Source organism: Candida parapsilosis, contig 005809, assembly GCF_000182765.1.
Source record: "Candida parapsilosis strain CDC317 annotated contig 005809".
Classification (NCBI taxonomy): Eukaryota; Fungi; Ascomycota; class Pichiomycetes; order Serinales; family Debaryomycetaceae; genus Lodderomyces; species Lodderomyces parapsilosis.
The window spans coordinates 2579056-2595360 of record NW_023503281.1 but is presented as its reverse complement, the minus strand read 5'-3'; the positions used below and the strand labels follow the sequence as shown (position 1 = coordinate 2595360).

The window sequence follows — 16305 nt, the reverse complement described above, 5'->3', positions numbered from 1 at the left end:
CTCACTGCCATGTCAATTAATGGAGTCGTATTAAAACAAAATTATGCTCAGTACTTCTCTTCTAACGAATTACCATTTGAAGTCAGCAGCGATGGGTTGGAGGTTCTAAAATACAAATCACCCACATCAAGGCAGAATCTATCAATTTCACTGACCAACAACAATTCATCATCGAGACTAAAGATAAAAGCGCAGGATGGGTATTTATACCTTACAACCAAAAGATTGATATTCATCACTGCCCAGCTGGGTGATGTTGAGTCTTTTGTGTTGGACTTGACATTGGCACCGGTCTTACAATTGAGCCACAAATTGAAAGCTCCTTGGCTTGGAGTAAATTATTGGGAATTTATGTTCTATAGCGCAAAGGAACCAAGCATAGTGAGTGACGGGTTCCCCAAGAACGAATATTTCAAAGGAGAGATCTACTTTCAAGATGGTGGTTTGTATGATTTTGTTGAGAAACTCAATTTTGTTTTGAATGATGTAGTCAATAATCGAGAAATAGATGACGAACTCCCCGCATATAGTGCCGCCTAGAGTTGGGTAAACATCTTCTAATTACTTTGTGTATTCAATTATAGAAACATTTCGTCAAATTCCGTATAATCCAAAAGTTTATGCATCTCCTCTGGTTGAGCAGTTGGCATCAATTCCTTGAGCTTGTCGATGCATAGCTTCTCCAAGAGGGCTGCATCTTGGTAAACAAAAGAACCTTCTTCGTTATAAATTTTTGCATTGCTGAACATCAAGTGGATATCTTCCAAAAACTCCCTCAATTTGGTATATGTATGTCCAGTGGCTCTTTTTCTTATCGTGTCAAGTGCAATAGGGTGCTTTATCAAAACATAGTAATCGGGGTAATATCTTCTTGATGGCTTCACTAAAAACAAGTCACTCAATGCTCTTCCTTCTTCATTCTTGTAGTTGATTACCAAGCCCAAAAGAGTTTCAATATTATTTTGAAGCATGGCTCTCTCGTCTAGAGTCAAGGGGTCGATCGATGGCGTTGAACGAGACAACAACGATCCTCGACCTCTTCCACGCCCACGTCCCCTACCTCTCATTTTACCACGACCTCTTCCATTTCCTGTGCCTGAACCAGAACCGGATTCAGGCGTGCCAAGTTTTTGTCTCTTTTGAGCAACAAAATTGTCTGATTCGTCCGCAGAGCGCTTACTCGAACTGTCATATTCATTGGTACTGTCGTCATCTCTGTCCAAAGTATCAATTAAACCTCCTCGACCTTTTCCAAATCCTTTTTTACGTCCTTTTCCTTTAGTTTTTCCTCTGGCACTCCTTCCGCTTTGAAAAACATCACTGTCACTATCAAAATCATCTTCGTCATCATCATCACCATCATCATCGTCCGAGACAACCCCGTCGATTTGTTTCAACCATTGCTCTTCGGTCAAATTATCATCATATTTTGTTGTCTTTCTTTCTCTTGCCCCCCGGCCATATTCTTCAGTGAAAACATCATTCTTCTTAAGGACTTCCTCTGGATCTTTCCTGTATATAGGAGGAAGCTCCTGCTCCGATAGTAATCTGGTAGGATAGCTGGCATCTCTGGTGGTGGCATACCTCTCTTCATCAAGCTCTTTAAATTTGACAAGCTCTGATTCGTTTCTGGCGATGATTTCATTCAATTCATCGTCATCTAAATCCTCCTCTTCTTCGTCTATGCCTTTCGTACGACGCTCGTCTTCCTTTTCAATCAATGCCCTCAACATTGCCTCTTGCTCTTCTGCAGTAGATTTGTTATCAAACTTACCTGCTTGAATAACTTTACCATCAATCTCCAACTTGGCGTGAGCACGTTCCAAAATCATCTCCTCAACTGAATTTTCCGTAATTAATCGCAAGATTCTGACTTCATTTTTCTGTCCAATACGGTGGGCCCTATCTTGAGCTTGTAAATCCTGGTGTGGATTCCAATCTGTATCAAATATAATTACAGTATCTGCTGTTTGTAAATTTAATCCTAGCCCACCGGCTCTAGTCGACAAGAGAAAGCAAAAGTAGTCGGAGTCAGGAGCATTGAACAACTTTAAAAGCTCCGTCCGGTCATCAGCCTTGGTGCCACCATCAAGTCTCATATGCTTCATTCCACGAAGTCTAAGAAAGTCCTCCATTATATCCATGACTTGGGTCATTTGGAAGAAAATCAACACCTTATGACCGGTTTCTTTGAACTTTGGTAAAACCTTGTCTAGCAATTCAAACTTACCGGCTACTCTCCAAATGAGATCATTGTTTTCCGCTGTGGGGTTAATAAAGTTTTCCACATCCTCATAAACGAATGGGTGATTACAAATCTTTTTCAATTGCATGATTTGATTGTTGGCATTCTTTATAGGAACAACTGCTGTCTCATCATTTGGATCTCCAGCATATAAAGCGTTGAACCGCAACATTTGTTGATAAAGCTTGGACTGGAGGGACGACATTTTGCATTTGACAACCTTTTCGACTTTATTTGGCAAATCCTTTTCAACATCCTTCTTTAACCTTCTCAACAAGAATGGCCTAAGGACCTTGTGCAATCTTCGGATCACCAACAAAGTTTCTTCTTCACTCAACTCAATTTTATCCTGACCACCGGTATTAGCGAAAGGAGTGTTGAACCATTCGTCAAACGATTTGACTGAGTTGAAAATCTTGGGTAAGACAAAATTTAGCAATGCCCACAATTCCGGCAAATTATTTTGCAATGGTGTACCCGTCAAGATTAAACGGTAATCACTGTGATAATTTGTGGTCAAAGTTTCTGATAGTTTCGAGTTTGAATTCTTCATACGGTGACCTTCGTCAATAATCATATGTACCCATTTTACCCTTCCTAAAAGCCCTTTGTCTTTGATGACGTACTCAAAAGTTGTGAGGAGAATTTGGAAATTGCCAGTTTTGATATCATGTTGCAAAGATTTTCTTTGATTTGGAGTACCTTTGTAAGTAATCTTCTTCACAGTTGGGGCCCATTTCTCGAATTCGAGATTCCAATTTGTTACAGTTGAAAGTGGAACAATTACCAAAAATGGGCCAGGTATTTTCTTTACTTCAATCAAATACGTCAACAACGAAATCGTTTGGATGGTTTTACCCAAACCCATCTCATCTGCCAAAATACCGTTCAAATGATTATTGAACAAGGAAACCATCCATTGCAAACCCTTTAATTGGTATTCTTTCAAAGTTCCACCTACTAAAATGGAAGGTTGTTTTGTAACTTCCTCTTTGATTCTGTGGGCAACATTGTAATAATCGGTCTTTTCTCTTTTTTCATCTTCATCAACCATTTCAGACGCTCCTTCTGGCAAGCGACCTGAGCTTGCAAGGTTGGCTTCTGCTTCTTTTTGCTGAGTTTGAACGGCTTGCGCCAAAGAGTCCAAAAATTGGTTAGTTTGTTTCAACAAGTGGGTGATTCTGGTATCCTTTGTGTGGTCCAAAAGTTTCAAATAAGCCTCCTCGTCATTCAGCTTCAAGGCTTGTAAACGCTGTTTGGCCATTTTTTCGAGCTTCTTTTGTTCCTCCTTTGCAGTCAGATTGTGAAAGTTTCCAACTTTGTGTATAAATTTATTTACCTTCTCCGACTTTTTGTAAGCTCTAGCAGAATTTTTGGTGCTGAAATCAAGAACCTGGTCCAAAACATGAGAATGTTTCCGATTCTGCTCTCTCATTAAGGTTTCCAACTGGTGGCGATAAAGATCAATCGTAACAGCAACACTTTCCATCGATAACGTATTGAATCTAGCCAAAAAATTTGGATGCGAATTCGGAAGCAACGACTTACTGAACCATACCTGGCTAAGCAACTTACCCCTGATCTGTTTCTGAATTGGGATAATTTCTAATTGGTTCAACTGAGTCATCAATTGCTCTTTTCTTTTCGGATCAGATTTATCTAAAGATTGAATCTCCGACCGTATTAGATCCTTCCCGCGTTCAATGCCGAGAATCATAAATAAGTCACGATTAGCCGCAATTTGCTCCAAACTTATACCTTCAGGTAACAACGAGGGAATCTGAATTCGACTCTGTGGGGTATAGAGAAAGCTCAACGGAACATCAAGTATTTTTTCACCAACAATGTCGACTCTCTCGAATGTGTCCACCTCAACCGTTGGTTTAGTTACTGGAACAATAATTTTGGAATCTTTGTTTTCCTCATCAATAACCTTGTCCAATAACACAGGAGGAGAAGGATCGGCAAAGATGAAATCGCTTTGTTGGGTAGGGGATTGGAAACTATTATGTAGTTGTGACAGTGGCTGTAGTTGTGATTGCGACTGCAGTTGCGATTGGGGCTCTAGCTTGGGTTGTACGAGACTGGGTTGGTCTTGCAGCATGAGATGCGATTGTTCTTGCTTGACTCTAATTTGTTGTTCAAGATCTTCTCTACGTTTCTCCGCTGCAAGTCTTTGTTCTTCCTCTCTAATCTGTTTCTTTGTCATCTTTTTGGGTTGATCTTTGTTTCTTGGTTTTGGACCTCTCTTGCCCTTCTTCTTCTCCACAAGTTCAGCATTAAGTTTGGTATCGGTGGAGTTTGCTGGTATATTTGGCATAGTTGCTGTGCTTTGTGGGAAACTTGGATTAATCGCATTATCGTTCCTTGTTGGTGCCGGCAAGTAAGGATCGGTGGGGTAGGAAGACGCGGGATTTGTCACAAAACTGATCAAATTTTGAGGCATTGGACCTTGGCCAGGTGATTTGGTCAAATACTTTATAGCTTGCATCTGAGATTTCAACAATTGAAATTGCTGATGCGTGAAGGCGGACTCCGAAACTGGTGCCAGTTGTGTTGAAGAATTCAGCGGCCAATTGCTGTTTGCTGAATTATCGAAATTTGGCTGAGTATTAGTACCGTTCTGTAATGACCTATTTCCGAATTGTGCTAGGTAACGATGATTGTTTGCCGAATTGCCTAGCAAAGTCTCCTCTTGTGAAAACGGGGTCCCCGAAACTGATTGGGCGACATTACCGACTGGAGAGGCAGCCAGGTTGGTGAGCTGGCTTGCAATATTGCTTCCATTTTGTGCACTGGGAAGCTGTTGATTGGGAGTTGGAGGAACAGGGTTCAGCATTGCTGGTGAGCCATGATGTTGTGCCCGTTGCTGCTGCGGTGGTTGTTGAGATTGAAGTTGCGACGGTGGACGTGTCGGTTGTTGTTGTTGTAGCTGTTGACCTTGCTGTGGCATTTGTGACCGTTGTATGTTCCTCTGCGATTGTTGTTGTTGTTGTTGTTGTTGTTGTTGTTGTTGCAAGTGCTGTTGTTGTTGCAAGTGCTGTTGTTGTTGCAAGTGCTGTTGTTGTTGCAAGTGTTGTTGTAATTGTTGTTGTTGCATTTTGATGTTATTGATAGTCTTATTCAACTGAGCAAACTCCGGAACGTTCACAACCTGGTCTCCGTATTGGTCACGTAATTGATGCCACCGTTGCACAATCTTTTGAACCTCTTCTTTGGTGGGCATACGGTTCATTGTTAGTATCTAGTACCAGAGAAAAATTTTCTGTAAAAAGCTATATGTTGGGAAAAAAATGAAAATGGGAAAGGGTTGATAACTGGTGAGTCAATCCAATGTGAATTTGTCTATCAATAAAACTGAATCTATTGCAGCTTCAGATAGTCATATATAAAATGGAAATGATTGATTGCAAAATCTATCAGATGCAAATGTGCCCCCGGATATATTTGTTTGAAATAGTGTTTTTGTTTATTTAATTCTTTTTGCACAAAAAAAAAATTAAAATTTTTAAGAATGAACCCACACATACACACATACACATATTTTATATTATTTTTGATCGCATCCACACGACGGACACTGAATTCATTCCTGGTACATATACACGACTAGCTATAATCATCAATAGAAGAGAGATAACTTCAATGAATCCCTTTGTTTTTGACATTAAAAATAGTATTTGAGTCAAAGATCTCAGGCTCAGTAATTAGATATCGTAAACGTTAACAACCTCAACGGTTACAAAAAGAAAAGGCCTAACTTTGTTTTATAACTGTTTGCAAGCACACTTTCTACACCAAAAGCTCTAAACTTCATGGACTCCATAATTTGCCTTGCCCTCTTGGTGCAAAATTGATGGCATCAAATTTCTCCTTCTTAATTGTACTGCTCTTCCCAATGTTGTCTTTTTCTTCGTGGACGACGCCCTCGTAAGGAATGCTTGGTGTATCTTTTCTTTTGTATTTTCTCGATCTATGCTTACCATTGACTTTAGGTGGTGCTTGCTTTACTGTTTTATACTCATACAATGTCGAATCAATTTTATTTTGCAAAACGTCATTTTTTGGATCGAAACCCTCATTTGCCGAAAATGGATTATAAATTTTGAAAGAATTAACATCATAATTCTGGAAAATTAATAATTCCGCTTCATTGACATTCACACACTGTATCCCATATGACTTTGCCCACACTTTTGCTACTGCGTCCTCCGTTACTAACTTCCACTCTTCTAGATTGTTTTTGGGTTTTGGTTGAGTTTTTTCAAGAAACCGTTTATATATGCATGTTCGTATTAAATATTTCAATCTGGCTGGCATTTCTGCAGCTGACTCTGATGACGCGACATCATTTAGTTCGTCAACTATTTCACTCTCTCGGTGCAGAAGAAGAGACTCCTTGTGTTGTGTTTCACCAATAAGGTTTGAATCAAATTTAGATTTGTGATTGGGAAAGTCCAGAAGTTTTGGCGAATAAAGCTTATACTTTGAACATTTGGGCCATGACGGTGGTATCTCGTTGGGTGCTTCTAATGTCATAACGTATCTGATATTGCCATTCACGAGATCCGATTTGTTTTCCAAATAGTTGTCAATGAATTTAATTGCCTCTCTAGCATTAGTTGCTGAAATTGAGGTGCCCTTTTTCGCAAAATCAAATTCGTGCAATGTATAGGACGGTATATATAAGTTCAAAACAATCTGGTCCGATGAGTTATCAAAGTTTTGCTTTATGTATTCCTCGTTGAACCACCGTTTGATATTTCCAATTCCACGAACAAATGCTGAATGATCCAACATCAATCTGACATAACGCCTGTCCTCGTCTTCTTGAGAAGCAAAATTACTCCCAAGTTCCAGATCGATAAGCTCATCCCTCAACTCGTTATCAGTACTAGAATCATACTCTTCTGACATCACTTGGGCGTAGCAAGTGTTACGAAGAGGGGTCGTTGTTATAACGCGAAAGAAAGAAAAAAAAAAACAAAGGAAAATGAAAAACAAAGAAGGAGACGTAGTAGGTCGCTAGGCACCAACAAGTGAAGAGGATAAGGAACACCTCCATGAACTACTCTAAAAGTCTACCAACCAACACTCGTACTTTTAAGAGCTAGTCCGTTTTTAAAGAATGTGGGCAATACCACAGAGATGAATCGTTCATACATTACGACGTTTCGCAATCTTTCTATACAAAGGTTTGCAGTAATATGCACCAAGTGTTCTTGAACTCTATAGTTAGTAAATTAAACTCAGAAATGGCACGGTCTTGGATAATCAAATTGTCATAGATCAGATAGGTTTAGTCAAGGGCATAAGCATTGAGCGTAGCTCTAATATTAGAGATGCCAGAAAAAACATACTTTTAAAATAAAAACAAAGTTCATCCTGTAATTGAGTATCCGATAGAATGTAGATTGTATTCACATACCTTAGATCTTTGTTAATAGAGGTGTATTCTGGTTGTTTCAATAGAACAGTGTAAAAAGAGCATGTAAAGATCTTGTAATAAAATTGTTCAAGAGCCATTACAAAAATTTTCATCATCTTCTTTTTTTTGGAGTGGTGTACACGACTACGTTTGCAACCGTGAAGCCTTTAAATCCTGTTATTATCTGAATATGGGAGTCGCCACAGTTATGTCATGGTCACAAATTGCGATCATAATAAAAGACTTTTGATATTAACTAAGTTTTAATTCAAAACTTTTGATAAAGGCTTTTATAAAAGCTTTTATAAAATCTTTGTATGAATTTTGGTGCAAATTATTAAGGATTAGTGAAAATAAATTATCGTGTTCTTAAACTTCGGTTATGACTTTCAACAAAAGCAAAATAAATATAGTTAAACTAAATGTCTCAACTTATTATATCATTTGGTGGTAAAGAGCGATTGTACCTTAATGTATTGATTATGTTTTTGGCACAACCATCACCTCACAAGTATCCTCTATAGAATTTGCCTGCACTCTTATATCTATTTCGGAAGATCCCGCGCAGTTAGGCTTCACTGCACACTCCAGTTAACGTTAAAGCGCACAATAGTCGATCACGTTCCTAAGTAGGAAATGGCTTATTTCTCCTACCGGGCATCTGATTGAAGGCTTTTCGTTCTATTCGCTGCCGTAAATTCGTTCTGTGTCTTGGACATTTTTTTCCACTCATTTTCATTAAACTTTGAGTTCGGCTAATGAAGTACCCTTCCATACACCTCAGTCGAAGTGATAGTCATTGTTGAGAATTGGAAATGCTGGCTTTAAAGCATTTTCGAATTTTGTGTCACACTTTCTGGATATACATACTTGCCCGATTTGGACATTTTCAAAACAAAGTTTTCAAGCGAGAGGTAGCGCTTACCAACTAAATTAATTGCATGGGAGGCACGAGCTAAAATAATATTCCACACATATCCCATCATGTTCGAATTGAATTCTTTGATTTCCATCTCTCGCAGGTGGCACCTTCCTTCATTTCAACATACAACTTCTGCCCAGTTTTTGGTGCTAAAAATACCACACACAACTGATCAGCTAATCGAATAAGGAAGGATCTTGAAGCAGAGATAATTGAAAAGGCGAATCATTTTAGCAACATTAACTGCTATTATTTTACATCAAGAGCTTAGTACACTATTCAAAATTTTTCAAAATGCCAGGCTACCTGTCTCCACACTTAATCTCACCTTTGCCGAGCACACCCACACGTCGTAAACCCACTGGTTCGCACAACTCACCAAAGTCGAGCCAGTCCACTCCAGTTAGGGACAAAGCTACATACAGCCCCACAGGAAAGGGAAATTTGCCAGCAATGGATGAAGAGGATTTGAGATCCATCATCTCATCACCTAAATTGACACCAGATCAACTAAAGTCAATTTCGAAAAGCCCATTGGCTAGAAGAATGCACATTGTTGCATCCAATAGAGCCAACGACAAATATGTGATACCAATTCCATTGACACTCAGACTACCGCCTAGATTGAGCTCACCTCAAAGACACTCGACAGCTTTGAACTGTCCACAATCATCTTCTTTGGTTTCTTCCCCCACCAGACACAAACGGCAAACGTTGGTTTATACATCTCATGGATATGAGAAAATCGACATTTCGTCATCTGAAGATGAACAAGATGACACGACTCTTCCTCCGGTGCCTGAAAAACCAAGCTTGGCGAAGAAGCCGCAACCACCATCTGTTGCTACAAACAAGACCAAATACCTGAAACTAGCGTTTCCAAATAAAGAACCAGATGAGTTGAGTATGATAGAGGAGATGTCCAATTTTGGCTCACGAAATTCAAGCATAGCGAGAATTGCAAGTAAAGGATTGCAGCATGAGCGTAGTAAGAAGCTACCTAACTTGCCCACCGAGGTCGAAGAGGTTGAAACAACCAAGCATGAGAGAAGTTCACTCCCAAGCAATAAATACACAGAAGCGAACAAGGTATATACAGAGGCAGAGAGTGTAAGTACTCCGCGTATGACAGCATCAAAAGGGGGCGGCACGAATGTTGGTAAAAACAACCAGGCGATTCATTCAGTTCCAATGGCTCAGAAACAAGATCCAAGACCAACTCACAATCGCTGTTTTAGTGAGACTTCCCAAGTGTCAAGCGTGAGCTCGTTTAGCTCTGCTGGGGCATTTGGACTAGCTAGCGCAGGTCTTAAAAAGGGTCTAATTGATAGACCAGCTGGGTTTACAAGTCCCGGCCAAAATACCACTCCACGGCTAACTTTGGTCGACACTTTACACAAGCCAACCCACGTAAACGAAAGACTGGTATCGGCCGCCAGTGAGTCATCCACGAGCTCATCTTACAGTTGGAACTCATTACAACAATCAATCGACATATCTTTGAATCGAGGGCAAGAGGGAGTGGAGGATAACTCTATTGACAGAAAGGAACTGGCAGACGCAACGGATGATCAGAGTATTTGGTCGGATGTTAGTCCTACAGATAGTGGGGAGTCTGGAGACGAGATAAGTCCGCTTAATATAACAAGACAAAACACAGATGCAACATCAGCATCGATCAAGAGCCCTATGGAAAAGCAAGTCTCGAACAAAGGTGATAGTGATTATGAACATGGAGGGGCAAGGCCAACATTCAATTTTCCAAACAATTCAGAAAACATCACAAACAGCAAAAGTCTCAAACTGAAAGTGCTGGATGAGGAGACAAAGAGTGCAAAACCCAGATTAAGTTTTTATTCAAATGGACAAATTGAAATCCCGGACTTGTCGAATGGAAAGATAATGGAACAATACTCCTCAAAATCACCATCTAGCTACAACGAAACTGTGTTCTCAGAAAGACAAACCGAAACTTCAGTCTCTGACGTTGAACAAGAGGACCATCCAATGAGAAAGATTAGGGTCCCAAGTCGAGATGCTTTGCGTCACTTTGAAGAGCAGTTTCAGCTTCACTCTGGAGGCGACGATTCTGATAACGAAAGTCCGTGGAAATCGTCTGCATTGTATGCTGTTCCAACTATATCCAAAACAGCGCCTGACTTACAGTGCAACTTTTCTCAATCACGACCAAACTTAGCTTCACCTCCTAGGCACAGAAGAGGCAAATCTATGTATAATATTGACTTCAACTCACAGGACAAATTACTTGATTGTCCACTGCATCAAAGGGCAAAATCTACGGATTACAACATTTCAAGTGGGTTGAGTGGGACTTCCAATGCTTCCACAAACGCGAAATTCTTGAAAACACCCAACGACACACAGGACGCAATTTCCGAAAATTTAAATATCCATGTTGCTGAACCACCAAAGGCAGTAAATTATGCTGTCGACTTTAAAGTGAACAACGCAAAGCAGAGCGATTTCGGAAACAAATATACCACACCAAAGGAATTAAAAAAATACCATACCCCAAAGTCCAGACACAAGTCTTCATCAAAAAGAAAGTCCTCCTCGGTGTGCTCGAGCCAACTGGACGATACTGATGTGGAGAGTGTTGTAATTGATTTGACTGATGATAAGTACCAAGTTGTTACTATTCAACGTAGTGACTCCACCTTATCCTATCGGTCAGTGACTGAAAAGCATAAGGGGAAAGAAGTGGAAGTAATACTTCTTGATGATGACGAGGATGTTGAAGAAAGTACAAATGAGATGAGGAGAGATGAAGGTGATGAAACTGATGATGAGTTGCTCAGCATTTATTCCAAATACAGAAACGATTCCTGGCTATTTGGATCCAAATCTCTGACTGCTAGTGAGGCATCTTTTGATACTACATCGCAAAATTCAAACTTGATTGTGAAACCAAAATGCACCCAGAATTCAAAGAAATTAGAAGGTCTACGCTCACTTACCACAGCCGGCAGGATCGTACACGAGCTAAACTTGAAGAGATCAAATACCACAACGTCATTCAACACTTCTTCTGGTAATATAACCACAAGGGGCGGGCTTAGCAACGTAGCATTGCCAAGAAACCCAGTGAATAGGGCCAGCACATCCTATTTGGATGACAAGTACTTTGATTACACAATGAATGAGAATTACAATTTTCAAACATTTATGAACGAAAGAATTAATTAGACTATATCGGTAGAATAGATAGTCCACATATAAACAAAATATCTTCAGTAAGTACGCACTGATCAATCATTACTTTTTTCTATTCTAACGTGCACGGGGATGATTGAGGTGTTATCTTCATCGTCCTCGTCCTCTTCCTCTTCATTGATCTCGCTAACTGATGGTATTGAACTAACGGATCGAAATGACAGACCTCTACTTAAATTTGAATTCTTCACCCTGTTCAAATCCAAAGGCATCGCTGGAGAGGAGGCCTTACTCTTGTCGTAAAATGTAACTGTCTTGTTTGAGGTTTCTATCTTATTGGGCTTGGCTTGATTAAGAACAAGTACTTTTTTCGGTCTTCTGTTGTAAGAGCTTGATCTTTCAAAACCAATTGCCTTTTCGGAATCGGCTTGCTTAATTTTGTTTCGTTGTTCATCATAATCATAATCCTCTGGTATCTGGTTGATTTCGTCTAGAATATCTTGGTCCAAGGGAATTGGCTTGATAGAGTCGTCAGTCGGATCAACGCCTTTTAACGTCAAACTTTCTTGGCTGCTGAACCATGAATATCGCTTGAATGATGGCTTCCTCGTGATGTGTGAAGCTGGAGGGTTATGGTCCAGTTGGGGTAAAGCTTGATTTTTGTGAATGTGTCTACTCGCTTCTAGCGATTTGCCGTTTTCTGAGCTCTGTGCTCCATTTGATGATGCTTCATTACCTTCAACTGAAGCCAAAAAATTCATCATACCAGCGATTGAGCTTCTAACCTCCTTTTTATTGGATTCTATTTCTGCTTCAGTGTTTCCACCAGAATTTAAGCTAAGCTCCAAATTAGACAAAAGTCCCATCATCTCTGCTACGGAATTTCGATTTTGAAAGTTGCTCGGCTCATTGATTTTCTCGGCAGGTACAGCGTCTTGATTTTGCAGCTCCAAGTTCGACAATAAGCCCATCAATTCAGCAACTGAGTTCCGATTTTGCTTGTTTGCTGCACCTGCATGGATCTTGTCAACATTCGCCGACTTTGCAACAGCTGTGTTTGTCTTCTTATCGGCTTCATCATCTATAGACAGGTTGGCTGCTGCTGCAAGTGTCGTTTGAGATTGCTTGTTTCCCAGACTTGATGTTTTGCCTATTCCACTAACATCTTCATCATATTTGGCAGATTGTTCCGTACGTCTTGACATCCACCAATCTTCAAAACCTTTAACTTTGTTCATTATATTAATGTTTATATTGTCATCCAACGATTCGTGAAAAGAATGGATATACCGCTCTCTTTCATAGATTTCACTTTCGCACCGGCTGTGATGACCAATGTGATCAATAGGAACATTAATGGGATTACGGTGAATCAATGATCTGTTGAAATTTTGACCCTTTCTATTTGACCGATGTCCCAAATTGTGACCAATAGTAAGCCCATTAATGACCGGGCTGCTGACATCAAAGAGCGCAAAGTCATTTTCTTGCTGAAGTGACGGTGACTCAAGCCCATTACCAGAATGAATTGAATTCAGGATACTGGGATCTAGGTAGTTCTCTAATATGTCCTCTTCAATACTCTCTCTTTTGGGACTTGTGGCCAACTCGTTGTCCTCGGTTTTAGATGGACCTTGTATTGATAAGTGATGAGATGAGTTAAATGTTGTATAAGTGGGGAAGTCATACCGCGAAGCAAGCTCATTGAATCTCTTCTCTGGCGAGAAACTACTCGATATATTTCCAAAGGAGGGATCTTCACCGGAAACGGTCTTTTGTAAATCAATACCGACGTCATTTTTTTCGTGCTCCTCACAAAATTCAACATAAGAGTTGAAAGTGGCTTGAGATCTCAAATCGTCGTTCAGAAACATTTCATTGTATGCAGCATTCTCTCCATCAAATTCGTTATACTCATCATAATTATCATCATCATCCCCTAACCCATTGTTTTCAAAATCATAGTCCATTACATCTTCATCATCGTGTCCCAAGTCGTGCTCGTCAAAGGAGTTCACCATTAATGATTGCTCTAGTTTTGGCTTTGCAACACTTGTTTTGTAATACTTGACGGACGTGTTCCTTCCAGCTTTCATGTCTTGTACAAATGAGAACTGCGATGAATTGTCATCTTCGTCATCTTCGTTATCTTCGTTGTCATCATCATCGTACTCATCGGACATAGACTCACTTGAATAGCTTGTATGGTTTGTCTTTAGATCATCTTTATCATTAATATATGACAAGGAAGTTGCGTCAAAGAAAACCTCCTTGGTATTGAATCTTTCACTTTCAGCTAAAGACGCAATGCTGATATTCTTACTTGAATCTCTACTTAGCAGAATGGGAGGACCTAGGCTGCTGACATTAGCCGATGTAGGTGGCACATCCACAAATTCAAGCGGACGACTCTCACCCAAACCAAATTGCGGGGTCTGCGTAGGTGTTCTCGAGTTTGACATTTCCAAGGCTTGAAGTGAAGGAGACGATGCAGTCAGTTTGAGTTTCTTGTCTCCCTTCGGCCTCTCTGGTGGTTTCATCAAGTCATTAATTGTAGGGACAGATGCATTGCTTCGGCTACGTATATGTTTCTTGAATCTGGAGCTTTTCGACTCCTTTGGAGAAGTTGTATTAAGAATCACATTTTGGAGATTATCGCTTGAACCTGGTGTCTGTCCTGCTGACTTTGTTGATGTAAATAAGTTCTTGATTGGAGTTAGCAACTTCTTCGGTGAATTTGTAGTCGAAGCTGCTAGCACGTTAGCGGGAGGTGTATACTGCGGCACCTGTTGCAATTTTGGAGACGACGTTGGTGTAAACTTGCGACCATTTACTGGTGGACGGGTCATACTCTCGTGAGCATGGGCGCTGGAGCTGGGACGCCCTTGTCTAGTGTCATTAGGAAGATTAGCAGTAGCATCGTTTTTTTTAGGAGGTTTTATAAATGCCTTCATCAAAGTTGTACCCTTCTAGCTAGTAGTGTAAGGGTAAATAATGCACTGTAAATAGGTGTTAATGTTGTTGCCCATGAGGCTGGCCAAAATATTCAGATCTAAAAATAGTTTATCGTAATGTAAAGTCGTGTGAGATTCCTAAGAATTCTCTTCAAAGCGCATGTCCATTTTTCATCTTTTATATATAACCTTATAAACTTCTTCTCTTTTTGACAGCATTTGCCAACAAATCCAATACCTCTACAGTTGTATCCCAACCGATACAAGCATCAGTGATTGAAACGCCATACTTCAATGCATCTTTACCTCCTTCTTCCTCTGGAGGAACGTTTTGTCTTCCTTCATTGATATTACTTTCAATCATCAAACCACAAATAGACCCGTCACCAGCTTCAATTTGGTCAGCAACTACTCTTGCAACTTTGGGCTGGTTTCTGTGGTCTTTATTACTATTACCATGAGAGCAATCAACCATAATCCTTGGACCACTTCTTTCCTCGGTAACTAGCTTAGCTTTTTTCAATTGTTCTTGAGTTTCCTTCACGGATGCCTCATCATAGTTGGTTCCTTGTTTACCACCTCTTAGTATGACGAAGCAGTCCTTGTTCCCCTCGGTACCCACGATTGCAACCACACCAGGTTTTGTAACTGACAAAAAGTGGTGGGGATGAGAAGCAGAATGAACAGCATCAATGGCCACACCCAAGGTTCCATCGGTTCCATTCTTGAATCCGACAGGGAATGATAAGCCAGATGCCAATTCTCTGTGCAATTGCGATTCAGTAGTTCGTGCACCAACTGCTCCCACCGAGAATAAATCAGACAAAAACTGAGGTGAAATGGTATCCAACATCTCACCAGCAATTGGTAATTTTGAAGTCAAGTCAACAAACAACTTTCTTGCAATTCTCAAACCCTTGTTGATATGGAAAGTTCCGTTGATATCAGGGTCATTAATCAAACCTTTCCATCCAACTGTTGTTCTTGGTTTTTCCAAATATGCTCTCATAACAATCAAGAGTTCACTTTTGTGTTTTTCTGCTTCCTTGTGAAGTCTGTCAGCATACTCCAATGCAGCTTTAGGGTCATGGATTGAGCAAGGGCCAATAACAATAATCAATCTATCATCCTTTCCATTCAAAATATCAACAGCAGAATTTCTACCTTCCAATATCGTTTTCAGAGACTCTGGAGTCAAAGGGTACTCGTGTTGTAACAAATCAGGTGGAGTTAAAGGGTCGTAACCACGAACTATGTCAGGTGTTAGTATTTTTGCTGCATCTTTTGCAATTGCGATATAACAACATTTGTTGAGCACATACTTCTCCAGTCTTCCATACGCGATCTATCGCCAACGTGTTCGTTTGTGATAAACATAACTTGATTTAGCTAAAGATGTATTTGATCAAGTGTAGATGTGGTGATGACTATTACTCCGAAAAACTTATGACTGAAAAAAAAAAAATTTTTGACAAAACTAAACTGCGTTACGGGTTTGTGTAAAGGTCTAAAAGTATTACTCATCGCGAAAAAGAAGATTCATGATTGCATGATAAGAATTGACACAAAAATAGACAATTGC

General features: G+C 40.0%; 6 protein-coding genes across 6 annotated transcripts; 2 read left to right on the top strand and 4 right to left on the bottom strand. All coding sequences in view use genetic code 12, as the record gives it.

Moving 5' to 3' along the window:
* Positions 1-9: 9 nt before the first annotated feature.
* CPAR2_212020 (uncharacterized protein) lies at positions 10-540 on the top strand (the record flags this gene model as incomplete). The annotated part of the gene is made up of 1 exon (XM_036810160.1): positions 10-540. The coding sequence occupies one exon, from the start codon at positions 10-12 to the stop codon at positions 538-540; it is 531 nt and encodes a 176-aa protein (XP_036666725.1).
* A 38-nt stretch (positions 541-578) lies between these two features.
* SNF2 (SWI/SNF catalytic subunit) lies at positions 579-5471 on the bottom strand (the record flags this gene model as incomplete). Its single annotated transcript, XM_036810159.1, has 1 exon — positions 579-5471. One exon carries the CDS (start codon positions 5469-5471, stop codon positions 579-581), a length of 4893 nt encoding a protein of 1630 aa, XP_036666724.1.
* Positions 5472-6058: 587 nt separating this feature from the next.
* Positions 6059-7162, bottom strand: CPAR2_212000 (uncharacterized protein; the record flags this gene model as incomplete). Its single annotated transcript, XM_036810158.1, has 1 exon — positions 6059-7162. One exon carries the CDS (start codon positions 7160-7162, stop codon positions 6059-6061), a length of 1104 nt encoding a protein of 367 aa, XP_036666723.1.
* Positions 7163-8889: 1727 nt separating this feature from the next.
* CPAR2_211990 (uncharacterized protein) lies at positions 8890-11802 on the top strand (the record flags this gene model as incomplete). The annotated part of the gene is made up of 1 exon (XM_036810157.1): positions 8890-11802. One exon carries the CDS (start codon positions 8890-8892, stop codon positions 11800-11802), a length of 2913 nt encoding a protein of 970 aa, XP_036666722.1.
* A 62-nt stretch (positions 11803-11864) lies between these two features.
* CPAR2_211980 (uncharacterized protein) lies at positions 11865-14723 on the bottom strand (the record flags this gene model as incomplete). The annotated part of the gene is made up of 1 exon (XM_036810155.1): positions 11865-14723. The coding sequence occupies one exon, from the start codon at positions 14721-14723 to the stop codon at positions 11865-11867; it is 2859 nt and encodes a 952-aa protein (XP_036666721.1).
* Positions 14724-14913: 190 nt separating this feature from the next.
* ARO3 (3-deoxy-7-phosphoheptulonate synthase) lies at positions 14914-16061 on the bottom strand (the record flags this gene model as incomplete). The annotated part of the gene is made up of 2 exons (XM_036810154.1): positions 14914-15974; positions 16046-16061. The coding sequence occupies 2 exons, from the start codon at positions 16059-16061 to the stop codon at positions 14914-14916; spliced, it is 1077 nt and encodes a 358-aa protein (XP_036666720.1).
* Positions 16062-16305: the final 244 nt, after the last annotated feature.